This window comes from Cololabis saira, chromosome 9, assembly GCF_033807715.1.
Source record: "Cololabis saira isolate AMF1-May2022 chromosome 9, fColSai1.1, whole genome shotgun sequence".
Lineage (NCBI taxonomy): Eukaryota > Metazoa > Chordata > Actinopteri > Beloniformes > Belonidae > Cololabis > Cololabis saira.
The window spans coordinates 46,474,765-46,499,452 of NC_084595.1; the positions used below are offsets into that span (position 1 = coordinate 46,474,765).

General features: G+C 43.5%; 1 protein-coding gene across 1 annotated transcript in view; it reads right to left on the minus strand.

Moving 5' to 3' along the window:
• Positions 1–24,688, minus strand: part of olfml2a (olfactomedin-like 2A) — a 53,948-nt gene that overhangs the window by 27,318 nt on the left and 1,942 nt on the right. The window contains exon 2 of the mRNA XM_061729696.1: positions 3,582–3,845. Within this exon, the coding sequence (XP_061585680.1) occupies positions 3,582–3,845 (264 nt within the window). The remainder of the gene's footprint in view (positions 1–3,581; positions 3,846–24,688) is intronic.

Below are 24,688 nucleotides of genomic sequence, written 5' to 3' on the forward strand. Positions count from 1 at the left end.
CCGGGTGGGGTTTTCCCCCGGGGGAGGGGATTCACCTGGAAGTGAAAGGAGACGACGCTACGCTGCTCAGTAGTAGCTCCCTGGGGTGTCGTCAAAATATTTCCTATTCTGACATTTCATATATAAATACTGTATTTTCGCGACCATACGGGCGCCGTGTGGAAAGGCACAGTCTTGTGTCATTTCTGTATTTGAAACACACACGGCGCACCGACCGAAAAGGCACACACACAAGAACACACACACAAGAACACACACACAAACGCACACAAGCGTGCTATTTAAAAATACAGCGGGAGCAAAACTTTGTTTGATTGTAGGCTACTTTATTTCAGTTTTTACATTAATCAAACCCATTAAGTCTCATCCTCTGTTTCTGCATTAAAGAGCTCCGCTAAATCAGCTGTGCCAGTCCGAACTCCTCGCTGTCAGAGTCTCGTTCCGTGCCGTGCGGTGCCTCGGAAATGCACGCTTTTGCAAAAGCTCGCAAAATAGTCCCAGCAAACACGTTAGCCCACGCATCAACAATCCATCTGCAAACTGTGGCATAACTGGCCCGGCGTTGCTTCCACTCCTGGAGAAACTATTCTCCCTCTTAGTCATCCGTTGCTCACACGCCGCCTGCAGCCTTAAGGCTGATATGGTTCTGCGTTAACCAACGCAGACCTTATGGCGTAGGGTACGCGGCGCACTCACCGAACGGTGCGCGTCGCCGCGTACCCTACGCCGTAGGCTACGCCGTCGTTTTTACGCGGAACCATAAATCTGCCTTTATTCACCCGCCCGAGACTCTCCTTTTATTCTCCCCACCAACCGCCCGTGCGCTCCCTTTGCCAGCTCTCTGGTGATCTCCCTCCAGCAGCTGCCACTTTATTGAGGTTTTTGTAGTGAAATGAGGAGGAATCATAGAGATAACTTCTCATTTCAACTAACTGGATCAGCCGTTCCTCATCCATGACTCTTCCTACAGCGCTTTCAACGCAGGCGGCAGGAAGAAAATATAAGCAGGTCAACCGTCCGACCAAAGTGGGGAAAAAAACAACAAAATAACGGCGTGAGGTGACGCAATGAAACAGCGAACAGCTGGAGTGAGCGGCGTGTTCGTGGTGTTAAATGCAGCAAACATGTCACATCATTACTGGGATGTGGGGAAAAGCAGAGGACACGAGAAATGATCAAATAGGTACCAGATCTTGTTGGATCCGGCACAAATTAAGCCCAAATAAGATTAAGATTCTTGTTAGGCTATATCTTATTATTTTATCAGAACCTTCCAGCCTGGCGATCTCCCTCCAGCAGCTGCCACTTTATTGAGGTTCTTGTATTGAAATGACTGTTTCCTACAGCGCTTTCACCTTTTTTTTCCAACTTTCAACCGGCTTTCAACGCGACCGACAGGAAGAAAATAGAAGCAGGGCGTGCGACAAAAGTCCAGCTCAAAACGGCGCGCCGCGTCGCTCGCAACCAGTATACAGTGCAAATAAAACATAAAGCAATGGAACTGTTTTTGACGCTGACGCTCGCTCGCGTCGCATGCAGTGTGGACACGGTGTAAGATTCGCATTTACAGTCAGAGCGATGCAGCGCGGTTTTTAATTATATTTTACTCTGGGGTGTCGTGAGATTTTATTCACTTTTGAAAGGTGTCATGACTGAAAAAAGGTTGAGAAAGGCTGTTTTAGACAGATTATTAATAGGAAAGCAGTGAGAATGCACTTTTTCCTTTCCTTGTTGTTGTTAAGCGGAGGTCAACCGGAAGTGGCTCTTTGTTGAAATGGTTACCATGGTTACCTCGGGTACAGCGCCACCTAGCGTCACGGAGTCAGTCATGCTCTGGTTACAGTGGCTTATTCAATCTGATTCAGTCTGATCTCAGAACAGCATGTGTACTCAGACAAGTTGATCCAATCTTCTGCATGTCATTATCTGATCAGATCTGCAACCAGCTTGAATCGCTGCATGTGCACGTACTGACAGAAAGTCCTTAGGAGCTCCCTGCACATGCCCAAGGACCTCAGTCTCCTCAGCAGGTGGAGTCCACTCTGGCCCTTCTTGTACAGGGCGTCGGTGTTGTGAGACCAGTCCAGTTTGTTATTGAGGTGAACACCCAGGTACTTGTACTCCTACAGGTAACACCCAGGTACTTGTACTCCTCCAGGTAACACCCAGGTACTTGTACTCCTCCAGGTAACACCTAGGTACTTGTACTCCTCCAGGTAACACCCAGGTACTTGTACTCCTCCACCGTCTCAATGTCCAGCCCCTGGATGTTCACCGGGGCAAGAGGCAGAGGGTTCCTGCCCAAGTCCATCACCACCAATTGCTATATCAATTACTCTACTGTATTAGTAGAAGAATGTCCACCCTTAATAAAGCCTGTTTGATCTGGGTGTATAACAGAAGAGATTATTCTTTCCAAACGTTTGGAAAGAGCTTTGCAGATTATTTTCAGATCTACATTTATAAGAGATATTGGGCGGTAGCTCAATGGGAGGATCCTTGTCTGGTTTCAATAGGAGGCTGATATTAGAGTTCATATTTGAGGGTAAACTTTTATTCGCTTTAATGTTTAAGATCATTTTATGAAATGTTGGTGCTAATATGATCCAAAATGTATAAAATCCAGCGGTGGAAAGCCGCCTGGGCCTGGAGCTTTATTATAGGGCATATGCAGGAGAGCTTCATGGAGAGCGGTGAATCTAAATTGTAACATGATGTAACTTTGGCAGGTTGATATTTCCAAGAAACTTATCAATGGTTTGGTCTGGCAGATCAATTTGTGATGAGTGTAATGTTCAGTAAAAGTCTCTGGAGACTGAGCTTATTGAACAGGGATCATGGGTGATATTCCCTGATTGATCCTTAATGGATGTTATAGTAGTATTCTCCTTGTTTACTTTTAATTGATTGGCTAGATACCTCCCTGATCTATTGGCTTGTTCAAAGTTCTCTAGACGAAGCCTCTGTACCAGAAACTGTGTTTTTGTATCAATTATTTTAATTAATTCTATCTTAGCTTTCCTTATTCTGTTAAGAATTTCTACATCTGCAAAGGAGTGTGATACATTTTGAACACAGTTGAGAATTACGTCCTGTGATGTACCGTAGCTGTGATTGTAATACTTAAATGTGGTAATATACTAACTTTCATCAGCTTATAATACAATACATGCAAATCATTGTGGCTTTTCTATTTTATGTCTTTTGAAAAACAAGACATGATGCTGTGCGAAAGTGGATATTTATCTCTAAAAATGAATGTGAAACCTACAAACACCATCCTTCCAACTGTCTGAAACATTTATTAAGGATTAATCACATATTTATTATTGTGAGATATGCTGCTTTAGACATTCTAAATATATCTAAAGATCAACATTTAGTTGAACCTTTGTTCTGGGTCAAAATTACATTGCAGATGCAACATGTCTCGTTTATACCGTATGCAAAGAATTAAAGCATGAGCAGACGAAAGTTTGTTTGGGGTCTTTAAAAAGCAGAACGGTGAAAATGAGTGTCATAAATACAGCTGGTAAATGTTTATTTATTTCACACACTGCTGATCACTGAAAATGGCTCACCTTTAGTAATTCCGGGGCCTGTTTCTTCAGCTTCTCCATCTTCCACTCGTTCTCACAGGGGTTGAGGGAGGAGGGCGGCGCTGTGCAGGAGCACTTGCAGTCCGACCCTGAGCTGACCGTCTCCACCGTGTAGAAGTCCTCGACACGCACACTGCCGCTGCGCAGCCGCTGGCAGGCGTCCTTGCTCAGCGGTCGCATGATGCACTTACAGCGGCAGTCCGAGCCCTCTGACGTCATCCTCACAGGCTCCGTCTCCCCGAAGATCTGGAGGACAGGGGGGCAAGCTTTCACATCTGACTGCAAAGCTAAAGAAAACTAAAGAAACCTGTGACGCCACAGTGCCCTGAGCAACCTTTGAGCTTTGTTTGCTTTTTAAGGTCCTTTGCACAGGAATAACATGTCTCTTCTTCCTGTTTAAACCAACAGATGAGGAGATGCTGATATTTGTATCGTGTATTTACACAATTAAAACCATAAAATGTGGCAGTTACTGAGGGTCTGTTTTCAGCTACAGGACTGTCTCAGAAAATTAGAATATTGTGATAAAGTTCTTTATTTTCTGTAATGCAATTAAAAAAACAAAAATGTCATACATTCTGGATTCAGTTTAAGATTAAGATTCCCAGAATATTCTAATTTTTTGAGATAGGATATTTGAGTTTTCTTAAGCCGTAAGCCATGATTAGCAATATTAAAATAATAAAAGGCTTGCAATATTTCAGTTGATTTGTAATGAATCCAGAATGTATGACATTTTTGTTTCTGTAATTGCATTACAGAAAATCACAATTTTCTAATTTTCTGAGACAGTCCTGTATTCTTTTCCCTTCTTCACAAGTGTTTTTTTTTTTTCCCAAATCTGTTTATTGAGTTTTCTTCACAAGTTTTTATTCCGGTCATCATAAGGGGAAGGGAGGAAAATTATTTGAAAGAGTAAAAATGGTGGCTGTTTCTGTGAAGCATTAGCTTGTGTGGCTCAGAGGAAACTTTCTGAGTAAAACATCACCCACTCGGTGGCATGGCCAGCTGGCCTGGGCCTGCCATGATGAGGGGCTGTAGCAGACCATGACAGACTTCACAAACAGCAGGCATGGCACGCGTTCATTCAACACGTTCATTTCTGCGAGATCGTTGAACTGAACGCAACATATTTGCAAATAAAGAACTTGAACTTGTTCATTCTGCAGATCACAAACTGGACTGAACTGTTCAGATTATGTGAGTTTCAGCTTCACTGTTTAGGTCCAATTATTACGGAATAAATTTCATCAACGGGCAGTGCACATTTAAAATACTCAACGAGAAGACTTCACACTACATTACCCACAATGCAGTGCACACTAGCTTAGTAACGGGCACCAGCTTGCATGGCAACGGTGGCCCGAGTCAGCGTGCTGTCAGATGTGTGATTATTTGGAATTTTACACATGGTCTCCCAAAGAGTCCGACGGTAAAAATATAACCTTTCTGTGTAAATGATGTCCACCTGCGCTGAGAAAACAGGTCCGAGCGTCTGCCTCGTCAACTTCACATTTGAAACGTCATGTGGAGTTAAAGCATCCGTCCAGTGTGAGAAAATATCTGCAAGTCCTTGACAATCAAAAAAAAGTCTTCAGGAAAGAGCAAGAAGACCCAACAGCCCCGAACGACCCCAGTCCCACTGCTGCACCTTCAAGGGGTTGATTTACCTGAAACAGGTAGAAACACTGATAATGGACTACATTGTTGGAGATTTAAAGGCGACCTATTATGAAAAACAGGTTTTTTCTTTTTAACATATATAAAGTTGTCTCCCCCTGACAACTCAGAGCAGGAAGAAAGCAACCAAATTCTGCAGTGTCTGTTCACCCCGCCCGGAGGATCCATACAGTGTCATGTGACTTTTACGAGCCGTTCAGAATCTGCGCCTGTCGTGACGTCACCATAGGCACAGAGGTTTGGCCTCCTGCTGAAACCACGCCCACAACTAACTCCGCCGGCCGGAGCGTCCGCCATTGTTTGGAAGCGGTGGCTGTTTGAACAACGTGGTACGGTAAAAATTTGGTTTTGCATCAAAATTTACCCTCATAAAAGGATCAGTTCCCACAGAACGGACCCGGCAACTGCACACGAGTCAGCCGTAAGTGACGTTAATTTTTTATGTTATTTATATTTGTTACAAGTATGATCTTTGCATGGGCTAAGTATTTAGCTTAGCTCCGGAGCACCGGGGCTACTCACCGGACCGGTGAGCAGCTCCGGTGGCTCCAGTGTTCCCTAACGGAGTGTTAGGTAACACCAGAGCTCTATTAGTAATACATTTTTCTTCTGTTCATGGTTTCAGATCTTCCAAGCACCTGAAGCTTCAACTACACCTTCAGAAGACGCACGGTCCTTCCTTGAGCCAGCAATAGTGCATACATGTTATTTATATACAACTAATGTTCTTTTATTTTTTTTTAACAATAAAGTTGTGAACATTCAGTGTTGTGATTTCTTTACAGTTAACATGATTCATTTGTCTTGTAACATAAGAAATGAAATGATGAGGAATCGGAGTAAAGAACTGTGGTGTACCTGTTTAGAATTAAATTAAATCTTCCTGTGTGAATTAGTGTGAAGACGAGGTGACCCGTTCCCTCTTCAGGGAAATTAAACCTGATTTATGGTTCCGCGTTTCACCAACGCAGAGCCTACGGTGTAGGGTATGTGTCGATTTAACGCAGAACCGTAAATCAGGCTTTAAGATCCGTTTTCACCGTGTCATAACTGCATGAGAGCGCCCGACTATCGCGTCGAGCTGCGTGACATCGGACGCTCTCTGTCCACACTGAAACTGTTAAACTCTCTCTGTCCACACGGAAACTGTTAAACTCTCTCTGTCCACACTGAAACTGTTAAACTCTCTCTGTCCACACTGAAACCGTTAAACTCTCTCTGTCCACACTGAAACCGTTAAACTCTCTCTGTCCACACTGAAACTGTTAAACTCGCGGCCAGTTAGGACAGTCCAATAGAAAATAAAGCAATGGAATTGATTTTTTTTCGCCGAAACTCGCTCGCATGGGACACGCTTGTACGGAGCCGCTGCTCTTCAGCCCGGAGAGGCTTTGTTCCCTCCCCTGCTACACGTCATTCAAGCAGCCAATCAGCACAGAGCCTCATTATCATAGCCCCGCCCCCTCAGGATCACTCACAGAAAAAGGGGTTAGAAGCGGTAAATCTAGAGACATGGCCCACAGACTGAATTTCTGATTTATGTAGAAAAAACAAGCTTTTGATTGTTTTTAAGACATTCAAGGCCTGTTTAAAATATACATTAAATGCCCTAATAGGTCTCCTTTAAAGCCTCTGAGTAAAGTTGAAAAGCCACTAGGACAATACATGATTGTATAGTGAACAGTTTTAGGATAGGGGGGCGTTTCATTCGTACTTCTCACCTAAAAATATTGAAATTAACTGAATTTGAACTAGTTCAAAATGAAAATGGTGAACTATGAATGTGAATTATTCATTTTTAAACTATGTGAACTGAACTTTGAACTAGTTCATGAGAAGTAGGAACTTGCAGAACACTGACCACGGCATGGCGTGGCAGCAGGGTGGGCAGCGAGCAGGCTGACAGAAGTTGGAAGCAGATGTATTGTATATTACATCAAATGTTCAGAGCAGCGAGCGAGGAGACGGAGCTATGTTGAGCTCTGTCCCCCCCCCCGAGTAGATCCATCATGCTGTTCTTCGGCTGTTTCAAATCAAAGTGGTGTGTAGTATGAGCCTAACTCAGTACAGGGAAGGGTCTGCAGCAGCAAGTAAACTCCATGAATCCAGCAGTCATTTCCACGTTCTGGTAGGCATTTAGGCATTTGCAAGACATCAAATAAAAGCAAAATAAATAATAAATAAAAGCAGTTTGTTTAAACTGTTGTTTGCACAAAAGAAATTAACATTTAATAAAGACAACTAATTTTGCATTTGATGTAAACATTACAGAAAACTCTTAACCGAGGTCTTTCTGGAACAGCGCACCGTGCATACAGTACATACTGTGTAGTATATAACATAACATACTGTATAACACAGAGATTCTTCATTAACGAGCTTAGTCTTGTCCTCATCTGACTGAAGCAGAGACACACGTCTAGTCAAAGATCCTACAAACCAACATATTTGTAACTTACTGATATTAACCTCAGGAAAATATATATATGGTGTAAGCTGTCTATTAAAAAAAAACATTAAACAACAAACTCATAGAAATAACACATACTTTGTGCAATTTTCACCAATAAAGGTCAAGGACTCCACCGATGACTCTTCTTATATCAAAGTATTCAAAAGTAATGGCAGAAAATAGGAACTATCAAATATCGATCAATCAGAAGAAGGGGCGGGGCTAATTTGCACCAATTATGTTCAAGGACTCAAAACCGAGTCCGATGACACCACCCACGAGTTTTTATGTCAAACCATTCAAAAGTTATGGCAGAAAGTAGGAACTTTCAAATATGGACCAATCAGATGAAGGGGGGGCGCATTTTTTGGTGTCTATCGTCGCCACGGTAACGCTTTTTTTTTTTTTTTTAAAGATTTTTTTGGGCTCTAGTGGCCCTTTATTGAGATGCAGGCTGGAAAGGGGTAGAGAGAGAACGGGGAAGACACACAGCAAAGGTGCGCGGGCTGGATTCGAACCCGCGACCGCTGCAGGAGGAGGACTGTAGCCTCAGTATATGAGCCGCAGCTTAACCCACTGCGCCACTGAGCGGCCCGCACGGTAACGCTTTTGACTGAGAAAAGTAATGCCCATCATCGCAGGATGGAGACGCACATTTTGATGTATAACACACCTGGGTGCACGTTACAGTTCGGGCCGCATTAACGGCCGAAGAAATGGCATAAATTGCACCAAAATTACACGATTAATTCAAAATGGCCGACTTCCTGTACGGTTTCGGCCATGGCGCCAAGAGACTTTTTTTTTAAGTGTCAAACTGTATTGTGGGGCTTGGGGCACAACGTTTTCTAGGGGGCGCTGTTGAGCCATTAGGCCACGTCCATTAATGCAAACCATTGAATATCAAATTTTTAGCCTGGCTTGCGTGCAAAATTTGGTGATTTTTTTTGGCGGGCAAAAGGGCCCTCATTTCGGTGGAAGAAAAATCAAAACGAGGAAAACGAGGTGGACGGGGCACTGGTGGAGGAGCCCACGTTTAACATTCTCTGGTCTTGTTTCTTTGCTCGCAACTGGCCCGTTGCTATCTCTTCTGTGGTACCAAAATCCTGAGGTGAATTTTGTGGTCACCAATAGGCAAAGTGAGACTTAAAAAACGCGGGATTAACCATTAACAAGTTCATCATACCCAGCAGTGGAAGGCCTGGGGCTCAAAGGAGCATTTTACACTTAAGAAGTAGTGATTAATCAGGTTCATTCATTCATAGAATTGTGGTTGGTCTAAAACCAAACCTGCTGGCATGGTCTACGACGAAAGGTGGTGGTTTCTATAAAGACAAAGTCTTGAGAAAGAACTATCGTATTTCTATGGTAACGTATAATATTTCTGTGATATTCTGTGGGGCTAATACTTCTATAGCCCTTTCTCTCCTCTGCACTCCTGAAGCAGCCAAAGCCTGTAATATGTCCCAAAACACCTACAATATTAGCCTAGTATAAGCTTCACACATCTCCCAAAATACCACAATATTTGTGTAGTTTCTCTTCATGAGGAAAGTCAACACAGGCAAAATAACAACAGCAAGGAGCCAGCTGTCAGCTGTAAAATCACCAACCTGAAACAACAACCCCGGGTTCACTGGTTGATGCTGAAAACACATCACTGGATTATGTCTAAACTATTTTCAAACATCCATCTTGGTGGTGTCCCAAAAAGCTTCTGATATCTCTTATTGTTGAACCAGTGATACTACATTTTTAAAAGGCTTGTGCGATACCACTCCTGTGCCCAGCTGATCTTTGGGCCTTGAGGTTTGTGGTGGGTGGATAAAAGAAGGGTGAAAAGAAGGGTTTTTCCTCAGGCACAAAACAACAGAGACACATAGTCTCAGAGACCGACTCCCTCTAGCAAAAGAAAAGACCAACCCCCTCTGTCAGGTGAGCCACCCTTTTAAATAGCCCAAACCCAAATTGGTCCAATTGGGCAGCCACCATCTGCAGGCCGACTTCCTGTTCGGTTTCGGCCATGGTGCCAAGTTGTGACATGATACAGGTGTGTAGTGATTTTCGTGCATGTACGTCAAACCGTATTGTGGGGCTTGAGGCACAAAGTGCCACGCTCATTAATGCAAACCATTAAATATCAAATTTTTCGCCAGGCCTGGCTTGCGTGCTCAAATGTGGTGAGTTTTGAGGCACATTTAGGCGTGCAAAAAGGCCCTCCTTTCGGCGGAAGAAAAACGAGAAAATGTTTAAAAAATAAATAAATTAAAGCTGCAAGCAGCGATGAACGGGCCCTCGCAACCTTGTGCACGTTCAGGCTGCAGTGGAAGCGCTTGTATGACTTGGATGTAGATTCTTCAGGCCTGGACATTTAGCGGATGACACCACCCACGACTCTCTATATCAAAACATTCAAAAGTTATGGCAGAAAGTAAGAACTATCAGATATCGACCAATCATAAGAAGGGGTGGGGCTAATTCATGCCAATGAAGGTCAAGTACTCAAAATGTCCGATGACACCACCCACGAGTCTTTATGTCAAACCATTGAAAAGTTATGGCAGAAAGTAGGATCTATCAAATATGGACCAACCAGATGAAGGGGTTGGTCTCTTAAATAGCCCAAACCCAAATTGGTCCAATTGGGCAGCCACCGTCTGCAGGGGTTTACTCCTCCCACAAACATAACCATTTCAAATAACCAGGTAACAAAAAAGACAAGACCACAAAACCTTAATCATTTAACATTAATCATAACACTTAAACGTAATCCCACATAAACCCCAAACTGAAAAATGACAATAAATTGGTACATTCACAAATCCAATCACCCCTCACCTGTCTGACAAATTCGCACCTGCCCGTGCTCAGCATGAATAAAGGCGTGGTCCCACTGCGGTGCACGCTTCTGCAATGGGACCCACCTGCCTGAGAGCTACGTAACATGCAGGTGAGCAAATGTACACCAGTTTTATTGAACAACAAAAAAATGAATTGTGACTAGTGGGTACCACACTACATTGACTGCAACTCAAAATACTACAATAAACCCTCACTTACCTTAAACCTTGGTCCCTAAGCTCATGAGGGGGAGAAATGTGTGTGCTCACTTTCTCACAAGGCTTCACAGTTTTATTCCAACCAGAGTGCAGTTGTGAAGGTCAATAAAAGTACACTCAAACACACAACTATATCCACAGCTTAACTTGTTTCTTGATATGTCTGTGCAGGCTGTGCCGATGTTCACACTCCCTGTATGTTCTGGGCAGTGTTCCCCCACCCTGGTCCTCAGGGGCCCCTGTCCTGCATGTCTTGGATCAGTGTTTCCCAACCTGGTCCTCGGGGCCCCCTGTCCTGCATGTCTTAGATCAGTGTTCCCCAACTCTGTTCCTCAGAGCCACACAATAAAGTCTGCACAAGTCTGTTACCCATACAGTCATTTGTATCAGGGTGTGCTGAAGCAGGGAAACATCTAAGACATGCAGGACAGGGGGCCCTGAGGACCAGGGTTGGGAAACATTGTTCTTAGACATGCAGAACAGGGGGCCCTGAGGACCAGGTTGGGAAACATTGTTCTTAGACATGCAGAACAGGGGCCCCTGAGGACCAGGTTGGGAAAGTCTGTTCTAAGACATGCAGGACAGGGGGCCCTGAGGACCAGGTTGGGAAACACTGATCTTAGACATGCAGGACAGGGGGCCCTGAGGACCAGGTTGGGAAACACTGTTCTTAGACATGCCGGACAGGGGGCCCTGAGAACCAGGTTGGGAAACACTGATCTAAGACATGCAGGACAGGGGCCCCCGAGGACCAGGTTGGGAAACACTGATCTAAGACATGCAGGACAGGGGGCCCTGAGGACCAGGTTGGGAAACACTGATCTAAGACATGCAGGACAGGGGCCCCCGAGGACCAGGTTGGGAAACACTGCCCAGAAGATACAGAAGATGCTTCTTTTTTTCTTCTTTGCAATTCTGGAACAAGTTTCAAATCAGTGCTGCACCAACACCATCTACACTAGGAGGGCGGGACAGAGCCAAGATCTTGAGTGCCTTGTGTAGATGTCGAAGCACCAAAAAGTTGCTTGTCACAGTCAAGAGAACCAGCAAGCAGAGGTGGACCTTTATTATCCGTCCCTTCATTATCATATATGGTAATGTCAATGATAAAGCTGGTAGTGCAGCCGCCTCACAGCTAGAAGCTCCTGGGTTCAACTCTCGCCGGGGACGCAACTGTGGGTGCTGCAGGCCTGTAAAGTTCCCCCATGACTTCAGTCCCCCCACCCTGGGTGGGGTTGGTGAAAGGGCTTTTCTGTGTGGAGTTTGTATGTTCTCCCCGTGTTCCTGCGGGTAGCTAATGTGAGCTACCCTCACAAAAACATGCAACAGTCGTGGGCTATACTGCCCCCTCTGGCCAACCGGGTCCCCAGATGGGGTGGGGAGGATCTGGCCGGAATAGGGCTTGGTCGCCAAGTTGCATTCTGGGATGCGGCGGCCATGTTGGCAGCCTCGTGAGTGCAAACAAACAGCAGTGTAGTAGCAGTGTGGTAGCACCAAGTGAACAGACGGAACGCAAAAAAAATGTTAAAATGCCGGAAAGGAACTGGAATTTACTGAGATACCTTAAACAAGGAGGTAAGGGACTGGTATATGGAGAAAATAATGATTATTAACGGTTTGGATCCATATGAAATCCCTACTAAAGAGTGGAGCTCCGATGAGGACTTATTGCCGCAGTTCTGAACAACCGACGTCTTCGGCTACCTTGTTTGCGGTGTGAGCGCCTACACTTCTCTAGTCTGGCCCTCGGCAGGAGGATCCCCCCTTATGAGCCTGGTCCTGCTCAAGGTTTCTTCCCTCCTAAAGGGGAGTTTTTCCTTGCCACTGTTTGGCTTAAGGTTTTTCTCCCACTAGGGGAGTTTTTACCTGCCATTGTTTATGTAATAACTGCTCGGGGGTATGGGTCTCTGGAAAGCGTCTAGAGACAACTCTGTTGTATTATATAAATAAAATTGAATTGAATTGAAACTTCGGAGCAGTTGCGTTGTTATAAGTCATTGGAGTCTCATGTGCAGTTCACATGGGATGGGTGCGGGAGCTTCAGATCATAAAGCCGGCAAACAGTAGGAACAAAAGTTAAACCATTAGCGATCTTTTCCCCACGTCTGTTATGTGTGGTGTTGAGGGCTCAACACAGCAACGTGTTACCCTGGTTTACAGAATAACGGAAAGTAACGATTACAAGTAAGACACAACGAAGAGGGAGCACGTCTGTACACAGTGCGCAGTGGTCCGAAGAGCTGCTAATGTAGCGTCCAACATGGCGGCTCCGCCAAGTCAAGACGACCAAGCCCTATAACGTGATCCTTCCACGCGCTACGTCCGGCCGGAGAAGCTCCACCCTGTAGTAGTAAGGAGGAGACTTGAGCTCAGTGCAGGGCCCTCCCGGGGTGGCAGAGGGAAAACAATGCCCAAAAGAAATGGGAAAAAAATCAGGGATAAAAATATATATATATAAAAAAAAAGACCTCCGTCCACGTCTCAGATTTTGATTTGCGATACATTTGCCGTTGAATTGACACTGTACATAAATGCATGAATATTCATGAGCACAATTTAGTGGACATGCTGATATTTTATGGTTTCATATTGTCATTCAGTTTTTGAAATTACACCTGGGGCTCAGCTCAAAACAGTCTTGGCTGAAGTCCTGCCAGAAGGCAGGACCGTGTTTTCTTGCGATATCTGCAGGTAGAAGTTCCAACCCACTGGCTGGATCTGGACACAGTAACCCACTTTTTAGGTTTTTAGAGGATAGACATTTTGGAAACTAAATAATACACAATACTTTATAGCAGTAACTCTTACATTCTGGAGACAATCAGGTTTTTGGGGTAATTAGAAGTACTATTGCATTTGGACTGGATAATGTTAGTTCCGGTTGTCTTCTGAGGGTGCAGGCTTACTGAAAGTACGGGGGCCAGTCATGGTTGAGGCAGTGGTGGTAAGGGCTCATTAGCAAAGGAATGTGGGCCAAGTGATGGCGACGGTGTGGAAGGCATACTGGGGGGGGGGGTCTGATATGGGGCAGGACTCCCGCGTGCAGAGCTGAGCAAATCCTGACCCATGTCAAGCGAAAAGGCAGCAGGTTGACAAATGCTACAAGTACATGAAAACACAGTGGATTACCAGATTAAACATCTTTAAATTGGCCTATGCATACAACCCTACGGAGCTGCATTGTTGGGCTTTAGCAAAACACAGACAAGTGCATGGCAACAAGCAGCTGAGCTGCTTTCAGACGTGTTAGTCTGAGAAATTCCAGCCAGATTTACGTTGGTATCTCATGTCTGGCCAAGAAGGACTGAGGCTTTATCTTGCTGACGTTTTTGCAGATGGGAAATTTGGCATCAGCTTGTCGCAATGAATTGGAATCTTTCTGCCAGTCAGAGCAGCTGCTTCTTCCTCCTGTCAAATCTTGTGTACTGGTATGCTTGACTAACTATCCTGCACCCCATGCCAAGCTGACCTACCAGCATGAGAGCAGGGAACACAATTAAGAGTGATAACAATTTAGGCTGCAGAGCATTCAACGCATGCTTTGAGCTCTGACCTCTCATGTGCAGTCAAGTTTCAGGTCAAAAAGTATACTGCTCAAATGTGAACTCATGTCTGGGAGAAAAAGAGCTTTTATGCTGTGGAGAGCTCTATTAGATCAACCATAGAAGCCCTTGACCACTAATATGTCCTGACAGTGATGAGGTGAAACTGCAGCTATGTTTAAAATCGTGAAAAACATAAGATGCACGCACACAAAATTCAAAATTATACTGTTTTCAGTAACCACAGAGACTAAATCATGGTTTGGATTGTCCTACCCCGTTGTATCTGCAGCCATGTCCATATAAACAAGGATATCCTCTCTTTTGTGTTCTCTGCTGCTGTTAATCACAGGGCAGCTGTACAGTATTGAATGTTGGCTTGTTTCAGCCTTCCTCCAACACAAACATCACTTCTGTTGTAAGTTGCATCTTCTCGTTTTCTGAACCATCTGCACACAAATGCACAAAAAAATTTGATAGCAAGCCTAATCAGTCCCACATTGTGCAATTTTCATCCCTATTCATTCAGTTGCCGCTTTATTTTGAGCATGACTTGAGCAGTCTGCGGGTTTGTTAGACCATGCAGCTTAAAACTCCTGTTTTTTCTGTGCTGCTGTGAGTTCCCTGCTTGACCTCCTGCTGCTCCCCGCTCACCATGCCATTATTGGTTAACTTCCTAAAGCCGTCATACATGTTACTGATGTTACTGCCGGTCACATGCCATGGCGACAGAGACACCTACAGCATGTTTCTATCCCTGGATTCACACAGCAGTGTTGTGTCTGCGTCTGCCTCCAGAGACTTGGAATGGGCTGACGTAATCCGTTCTTGAAATGAATTGTGGGTTCCGTGCATCACGTGTAAAAAAAATCAATTTTCTGATTCTAAATCGATTCTCATATTAATTCCTAAAAATCGATTCGTATGTCTAAAGATACATTTTTTTTTCATCATTACAACTTTTGGTATTTTTTTGTTTATGCCCAAAAAAGTAATGTTTTGTTGGACACGAGAATAACTGGCCCCATGTTTTAAAAATCCTTTAAATATGTTTAAAGGTATGAAAACATTCAAGTTTTCAGTCATAATTGCATAAATTGTCTATATTTCATTACTTTATATACTGGCTTGGGGTTACATTTGCATAAAATGGTAAAAAAACTAATTCTTAAAAATGTAAAACCGAAATAGACCAAAAATGGAAAAAATGTAAATGGAACGTGTGAAAAAATAAAATTGATTTCATACGTCCCTATCTCTGTTTCCTCCCTGGATCTGTTTGATAATTCTGCCCCACGATGTTTCTGTTTCAGTTCTATCAGCATTCTGGGAGCTGATTGGTCCTTACAGCATCATTAGCTGCAATACTTGCTGTTGAATCTCAATATAATACTAGTATTAATATGTTGCAGAACTACAGTCATATCATTCGTGCAACAGCTCAAAAAACTGTTTTAATAACACTAACCCAAATCAATATCGGAATTGAATCGAAACTGTGATAATCGATTCTGAATCGTAAAAATCGGAATTGAATCGATTTTTGACATTGAATCGATCCCCAGCCCTAAATCACGTGGATTGTGTTCCTATTTGCCAGTAAAACCAGTTGTAGTCGTATAGGTAGACCTAGACAATTGTACACTGAGGGGTACAAAAGCAAGCAGCTCGTTTTCAACACACGTCAGGACAATGGAGGAAAAACTCATCATCGCTGTCTTCAGCCATTAAGTTCACCTCTCTGCCTCCACAATTAGTACCCTGACAAACAGAAGGAACCCAAAAACTGCAATTGGCAGATTGTGCATGGAAAGCATAGATAACAGCGATGACAGCGTTGCCATACCCTTCATTGTGCATTGCTGCATGATGTACATGTAAATCCAGCATAACGGAGGTGGGGGATGCATGGGTTGGGCTGATTTGCACTTGAAGTTTAGCGGGCCAATTGCAGATGCAACTAACGCTTGGTAAGCAGAAGGTTTACCAAGTGGAACAAAAGCATTATCAGCTGTGCACCTCTTGAAATGACAGCTGCATATCCTGAAAACTGGGTATATGACAGTTGAAGATGATTCTGAACCTTTGAAAGTCACAAAGAAACTGATCAGGGGCCCTTCAAATGCTTCCCTTTCGATTTCACATCATGTCCTGTTAAAAGGGAGGCCTCACATTCCAAAGTCCAGAGTCCACCTGAATTCTGCTCAGATTCATACATTAAAAGAGCTTATGATAAAGAGTGCTGAATATCTTTCAAGATTTCCTTTGTAGAAAGGAGGACTTGCCTTCAGGGCCGAGCCTGGAGATTAAGCATCAGGATGGGGCTCAGACAGAACCACCAGTATTAGCAGGGGGGTGTTAATTGGCTAAACAAAGTGTATCAAGCACTCGCTGCTTTTGGGCTCACACATCTACATTCTTTCTGAGCCTTTTTATTTGCCCCTAAACCCTCTGAAGCTTACAGTCACTGCAGACTGACAAATATTGACCTGCAATTTATACTTAATGTCTGAATGAATTAAAAATGTGACGGTTCCTTTCTGGCCACAGTAACGGAAAAGAACTCTGGGAAACCATTTACACATTTTCATATTAGACTCCCCTTCAAACCAAATCATAAGTGTTTTTTAAAGGTACGAATCCTATTTAAACACAAAGATGCAAGTCAAGCTGTCAATGTGGCCCCCTAATAAAACCCACACACTGCAATAATCCATTCAGAAGGACAAAAAGACATCTCCCTAATTGCTTGTGTGTGTTTGCTGACCTCAGCCATGAGTGGAATGACTGATCCTGCCAATGTCTTCTCTGCAGATGCTTTCGAAAAACAGATGTTTGTTGGACTGGCGGAAAAACTGCCGTCGTCTTTCCGCTGTTCAGTCATAATGTAATCTATCATTTTCTGGTGTTCTATTAATTAAAAAAAAAAAGACACTGTTTAAAACAAGAAAAATATTGAACGATATCCAACATTTAAAGCTAAAAGAAACTCCGGTAGCCTGATATACGTCCTGTTTGTCTGATAGATTCAAACGATGTTATCAAGGAACCGTCCTCACGCACCAGTTAGGCGTGGGACTGCATGATTCTGGACGTTTCTCCCTGTTCATAGGCAGCTGGTGCTTTCCGTTGTCACCTCATGCATGCTCAGGATGAGGGATGAAATCAAGAAGATGCTTCAATCTGCAGCTTTTGTCAGCTTGGCTTTTTTTCTGGGTAACTAACTTGGACTATATGAATATGAAAGGGGTGGAAATGGAATTCATTGAATTATAAATGCATTGCAAGAAGTTGGATTTAAATTTTCATTGTTCTGTTTTTCACAAGAGAAGTTATTAGTTGAGAAAAGCCTCTCTCACTGAAAAGTTATGGTGTTGAGATAGAACTTCAGCTACTATTTAAACTCTATTTAAACACTAAAATCAGCAAAGAGGAAATAAGCATGTAGTGGCGGAGTCCCAAACTCACAGCCTTTGTTAATTATCATGTTTTATAAATGAGTTATTTGGTTAAACATTCATTCTAAGACTGACTGGACATTTTATAAACTGCAAATTTGAGGAGAACTTACTGGAGCTGTTTAGAGGAAGCTGGAACATCGCGTCCAACGCTGTCGGCAAGAATTACCTCGTCCAAGACAGATTTCCCAAATTTGCAGAAAGGCAAAATATATATGTGGACATGAGCCAGGAAATGGTAAATGTTTGGACTCGGCATGAGCAGCAAAATAGGACCATATTTAGCTAATGTCATGGTGCATCAAGTCTACATGTGCAACTAATGCAACTAAAGATGAAAACTGGAGGTGAAGGTTAACTAAAAGTGAAGATTTTCCCTCTGAACATACACTACTGGCCATTAAGTTAGAATAAAACTTTTTTTTTTACATCTTATGAAATGATTGTGAGTAAAAAGAGATTGAAAATGAGAGAAAGAACATGATTCCAACTATTTGGCAGCGGTGAGATATTCATGCCTGCAGGAGATCACGACCTTGGGAGCCGTCGACTCCTAAAGCAGCTTTCACAAAGCACCACAAACTACTACAATTGTTGGTGGGCACTTTTAAGGACACGTTTCTAGTGGTTTCTAAGAAGCAACTCATCTGGCAAAAAAACAACAACACAACTTTCCAGCTGGCAACAGTACAGCAAGAAACGGGTTGTCATGGTTTGGTTTCAGTTCTTGTTTTATTTTGAAACCCGTGTTTGTGTTTCAGTTCTGTCTTGACTTCCCTGTTCCCATCTGCCCTGATCGTCTGCACCTGTGTCTCGTCAACCCTTCTGTATATCTGGTCTTGTCTTTCCCTTGCTCCCTGCTGGTCCGTACTGTTTCCACCCTACTCGTGTCCTGCCCCTCTTTTTTGTAAGCTCTTGTATCTTTTGGTAACCCTGCTCAGCAGCGCTTTTGGTCTGTTTTTGGATTAATAAATCACCTTTTTTGGAACTCCTGTCTCCTGGTCTCTCCTGCGTTTGGGTCCTAATGAACCTACTCCTGACAGAACAGACCAGCTAGCATGGACCCAGCAGGAGAGTACGTTACATTCAGGGAGTTTTTCTGCTGGGAGGACAGAAGAGGACTCTGTGGAACACGCCTGGCTCGAGGTGGACCCGGCCTGCCCCTCAGCCGGCACCCAGGACCCTGCCTGCCCTTCAGCCGACACCCAGGACCCGGGCCTATTCCTTAGCCGGCACCCAGGACCCTGCCTGCCCTTCAGCCGACACCCAGGACCTGGGCCTATTCCTCAGCCGGCACCCAGGACCCTGCCTGCCCCTCAGCCGGCACCCAGGACACGGCCTGCCCCTCAGCCGGCACCTAGGACCCTGCCTGCCCCTCAGCCGGCACCCAGGACCCGGGCCTATTCCTCAGCCGGCACCCAGGACCCTGCCTGCCCCTCAGCCGGCACCCAGGACACGGCCTGCCTCTCAGCCGGCACCCAGGACCCTGCCTGCCCCTCGCCGGCACCCAGGACCCATCCTGCCCCTCAGCCGGCACCCAGGACCCTGCTTGCCCCTCAGCCGGCACCCAGGACACGGCCTGCCCCTCAGCCGGCACCCAGGACCCTGCCTGCCCCTTAGCCGGCACCTAGGACCCTGCCTGCCCCTTAGCCGGCACCTAGGACCCTGCCTACCCCTCAGCCGGCACCCAGGACCCTGCCAAGGACCCTGCTCACACTTCAGCCAGCGCCAAGGTCTTGGCTCAAGCCACCGGCCGGGACTCTGCTAAGACCCGAGCCGACGTCCCGAGAGCAACCCCCTGATCTGTTTTGCCGTGGTGCCCGGCACCGAGGGCGGCCCCCTGAGCTGTATCGCCGGTCTGCTCGGCCCCGAGGGCGGCCCCCTGAGCTGTTTCGCCGGTGTGCCCGGTCCCGAGTGGCGGCCCCCTGAACACTCTCGCCGGCTGCCGGCCCAGTGCCCAGGCCCCCTGAACTCTGACTGTGTGTTGGCCTGGGTCCAAGATCCATGCTTCCTGTGTTTCGGTAAACCCTCTTTTCCAAGCGCTTCCCCCTCCATTTCAGGGACAAACTCCTCCTCCGCTCCCCAGGTAAAGGAGGTGGAGCCAGCAATGGTCTAATGCATAACAGGGTAAAGGCTGAATTATGGTTCTGTGTTAAATCAACGCAGAGCCTACGCCGTAGGGTACGCGGCTACGCAGGAGTCTCCCTCGTAGCTACGCCGTAGCCTGACCTGCACCTCCCCAAAAATGTAACTACGCGTCGATCCAATGCATTTCCGGTTCCGGTTCGTGAAGCAGTCGTGAACTTTCAGAGCTCTTTTCTTCGTGTGTTTGTGTGATTTTTTTTTTTTTTTTGGGTTGTTTTGTTTTTTTGCACAATAGTTGTCCTTATCTCTTTGATTCACTGTGACCAGAAAAGCCGGAAGCTAAACAAAGTATCAACTAGCGCTCTGGGGGGGAATTGCACCGCGGAGAAATGGAGTGACGGAGAAGTCTGAAGGTTCGCGACGGCGTCACGGCGACGGCGTAGGCTACGCTCTGCGTTGGTTTAACGAAGAACCTTAAATCAGGCTTAATGGTAGCTGAGTTACTTTATTTAAACTGTAATACATTTGAATATTAGCTACGCACTAAAGTAACAGCGTTCCAGTAACCCGTTACTACAACACTGGTTGCCACCTTTGACTTAAGCAGCAGATTTCTAGATTCAAACTAAATTCTGAGCTCCAGCTAGCGTTCAAACACATGCACATCAGTTTAATTAGCTATTCTTATTCTTCCATTTGAGTGCATGTCTGCGGTTGTTTGTCTACATGTGGTCCTGGGATGGACTGGCTACTGTCCAGAGTGGGATAGGCTCCAGTAGATCCCTGGGACCCTAACTAGGAATAAGCTGCTAAACATGATGGATGGACGATGCATGTGCACTCAACGACGGTTGGTTCTCCTTCAAAGTGGTAGTTTAGGGGGTTGTAGTCTAGTGGCTAAAGAGGTGGGCTTGGGTCTGGAGCAGGGATCGGCAACCCGCGGCTCTTTAGCGCCGCCCTAGTGGCTCCCTGGAGCTTTTTTTCCTTTTTTTCTTCTTTTTTTTCTTCTTTTTTTCCTTTTTTTCCATTTTTTCTCTTTTTTCTTCCTTTTTCTTTCCTTTTTAATCTCGACATTTCTACTTTTTTCTCAACATTTCGACTTTTTTCTCGACATTTCGACTTTTTTCTCAAGATTGTACTTCAACATTAATCTTGACATTTCGACTTTTTTCTCGTAATTTTAACTATTTCCTCGACTTTTTTCTCAAAATTTTGACTTTTTTCTCGACATTTCGACTTTTTTCTCGAAGTGCATAATGAAAAAAAAAATCTTCCCCCAGTTATAACTAACATAGATTTATGCAGCATGTGTTGCCTTCATTCTAAGGCTGATACAAGACTTCATGTTTTGCGGCTCCAGACATATTTATTTTTTGTGTTTTTGGTCCAATATGGCTCTTTCAACATTTTGGGTTGCCGACCCCTGGTCTGGAGGAACCAGGTTCAAGCCCCGGAATGGCAACCAAGATGAACCACTTTGAGCCCCTGAGCAAGGCCTTAACCCTAATTCCCCAGGCCAAATGGTGTGTTTGTTCTCTCAGATGCAAGGCATTTTGGATAAAAGTGTCTTCTAAATGACAGTAGAAGAAGTAAAAAGAAACAAACTCTTTGTGAAGAGTTGATGTTGGGTGTAAAATACTGAGCCTGTGCTATTTTTGTCATTTATTTGCTTGGTACATCCCATGACTCACAATGCACCATTGCCAAGATCTTATTATCGTGCGTACTTAATTTGGAAATCAGGTGGTCCAGGAACACAAAGAGGTTCTATGTCTGTGTCTAAATAATAAAAATATAAAAATATCCCAGACTGTATCGCTGGAGCCTGAACAATGATCTCAGCTGTGCAACCAGGATGGCAAGGGAATTCACACGGTTCCAAATGGGAATATAACAATAAGAATAATTGCTTGTAATGTGATAAAGCATGGAGAGTGGCCTGGCGCACGCACTTGTTCTGGGTCACTGGTAGACATTTATATGGCATTATTGCATTTCATAAATATTTATCAGAAATATAAATGCAGGAAGTTTGCACCTCTCTCCCTTGTACCTTTCAGCCCGTGTGCCCACCTGTTGAAATACAACTGGTCAACTGCGTGTTAATACAACGCCAAGGAACAAACACCTTAATGACCAAGAATAGATTCGATTCCGATTCTTAAGATTCAGAATCGATTGTGAAGATTTGATTCAATTCGATTCCGATATTGATTTGGGTTTGTGTTATTAAAACAGTTTTTTGAGCTTTTGGATGAATTATATGCAACATATTAATACTAGTATTATATTGAGATTCAACAGCAAGTATTGCAGCTAATGATGCTGTAAGGACCAATCAGCTCCCAGAATGCTGATAGAACTGCTTTCAGAAACATCGTGGGTCAGAATTACCAAACAGATCCAGGGCAGAAAACAGAGGCGTATGAAATGGTTTTGTTTTTTTCCCACATTCCGTTTTAATTTTTTTCCATTTTCGTACTATTTTGGTTTTTGAAAATTTGGTTTTTAGCATTTTCTGCAAATGTAACCCCAAGACAGTATATAAAGCAAAGAAATATAGACAATTTATGCAATTATAACTGAAAACTTTAATGTTTTCATACCTTTAAACTTATTCAAAGGCAAAATCGTGGCACCAGTTATTCTGGGGCATAAACAAAAAAATACAAAAAGTTGTAATGTAATGATGAAGAAAAAAAAAGAAAATCGATCTTTAGACATACAAATCGATTTTTAGGAATTAATATGAGAATCGATATAGAGTCGGAAAATCGATTTTTTCAACACAGGCCTATATGGATGTACAGAATAGTGTTTTAAAGAGTCGTGACATGAACATGATGTACAAATAATGAGAGGAAGAAGAAGACTACTTGAAGCCCATCTCATTCATTTCAATTAGCCCTTTTACTGAACACTACGTAGGACACGTTGGAAAGCCTCGGTTTTCTGCTTATTGCAGAAACATTTTACAAAGAGATGTACACCCCAACAAATACATTTAATGTTTAGAAAGACTAATATTTGGGAGGATGCTTTCTTCTTTTGTTTTACTCTGGTGAAGACTTGCCGGTGCAGGTTTTTACTTTTCTTTCGAGCACCACATGATCTGACCTTGTGGATAATTTGCACCCACCCATTCAAAGATGGGCACTTCTCTTAACTTATTTGTAAATAAAACTCTCACTGCAAGACACCAACCCTTCCCAGCTTGACTTGCAGCAGCTACTGCTTCTCTAAGATTGTTGCTGATGTTTTTCCTGAGCACCTCAAACTGCTGAAACATCCCTCCTAAATGCAGCACACCTGCTAATAATCAATACATCGAGACCTAATGATTAGAAACACCTGGCTGCATCGTATCCTTTCAAATCCTATGGAAACAGAAAGGTGGTCATTTGAATTACTTTTTTTTTTTTGCTTCATTTTCATTACGTGCATACTGGCATGGTTAAAAAAAAAATCATGCAAAAATCGATTTTACGATTCTAAATCGATTCTCATATTTATTCCGAAAAATCGTTTCTTATGTATAAAGATCGATTTTTTTTTTTCATCATTACATTTTCGCCCGGTGAACTTTAACCCCAGTAGTTGGACACACAGTTTGTCATGACATTTGTGAAAAATGCCGGGGGCTTCATGTGTGTGTGGTGAATAAATTAGACAAGCTAAAATGATTTGTTTACTGCATACGTTTTTGTAATTTCTTTCTTTTTTGCACTTTAAATGGATATTGAAAGGCCTGTTTGAGTTATTTATTTCTTAGTTATTTCACAAGAATTATTGTGAAATTATTATTTGACTAGTTATTTTACAGTCATATAATTCAGGCAACAGCTCAAAAAATATTTTAAATAACACTAACCCAAATCAATATCGGATTGAATCGGATCGAATCAAATCCTGATAATCGATTCTGAATCTTAAGAATTGGAATCGAATCGATTCTTGACATTTGAATTGATACCTAACCCAGCTCTAACGCTCTCGCTTGTCTGAGTTCGTATTTGCGGAAGATTAAATGGTATTTTAAAAATTTTAACAAAACAAAAACAGATTAAAAGAGGCGGCATCAACTTCTACATCTATGTAGATTTATATTTAATTGTGATGTCTTGTGATAGTCAAGTTTCAACACTGGTGTCATCAAGCTGTGAAACAACAAGCTTAACTAAATGCATGCTGCAGTGCAAGGCTTACTTTCTTTGAGTACTTTTAAATCTAAATTGAAAATACTTGAGGCCGACTCCATTACATGTACCTGTTTTTTGTGATTTGCTTGCTTTTTTTAATTTAATTTTAATTGTATTTTATCTGTTGGTGTTTTATCTGTCATTTGTAACTGTGTAACTATGTGTTGTAATTGCTGCTGTCTATCTTGGCCAGGTCTCCCTTGGAAAAGAGGTTTTTAATCTCAATGGGATCTTCCTGGTTAAATAAAGGTTAAATAAAATAGAATAAAAAAGTCAAATGTAAAGAGACATGATCAGAGCCACATGTGCTGGCTGAACATTCCAGCGTGGACACGCCGGTGCAGCAGAGTCCACGTTTCAGAGGGTTTACCACCTGTCTGCAGCCAGGTCCAAAACGCTCAACGTTTGAGCTTTTAAGTTCTTTATTTTCTGTAATGCAATTAAAAAAACAAAAATGTCATACGTTCTGGATTCATTACAAATCAACTGAAATATTGCAAGCCTTTTATTATTTTAATATTGCTGATTATGGTTTACAGTTTAAGATTAAGATTCCCAGAATATTCTAATTTTTTGAGATAGGATATTTGAGTTTTCTTAAGCTGTAAGCCATG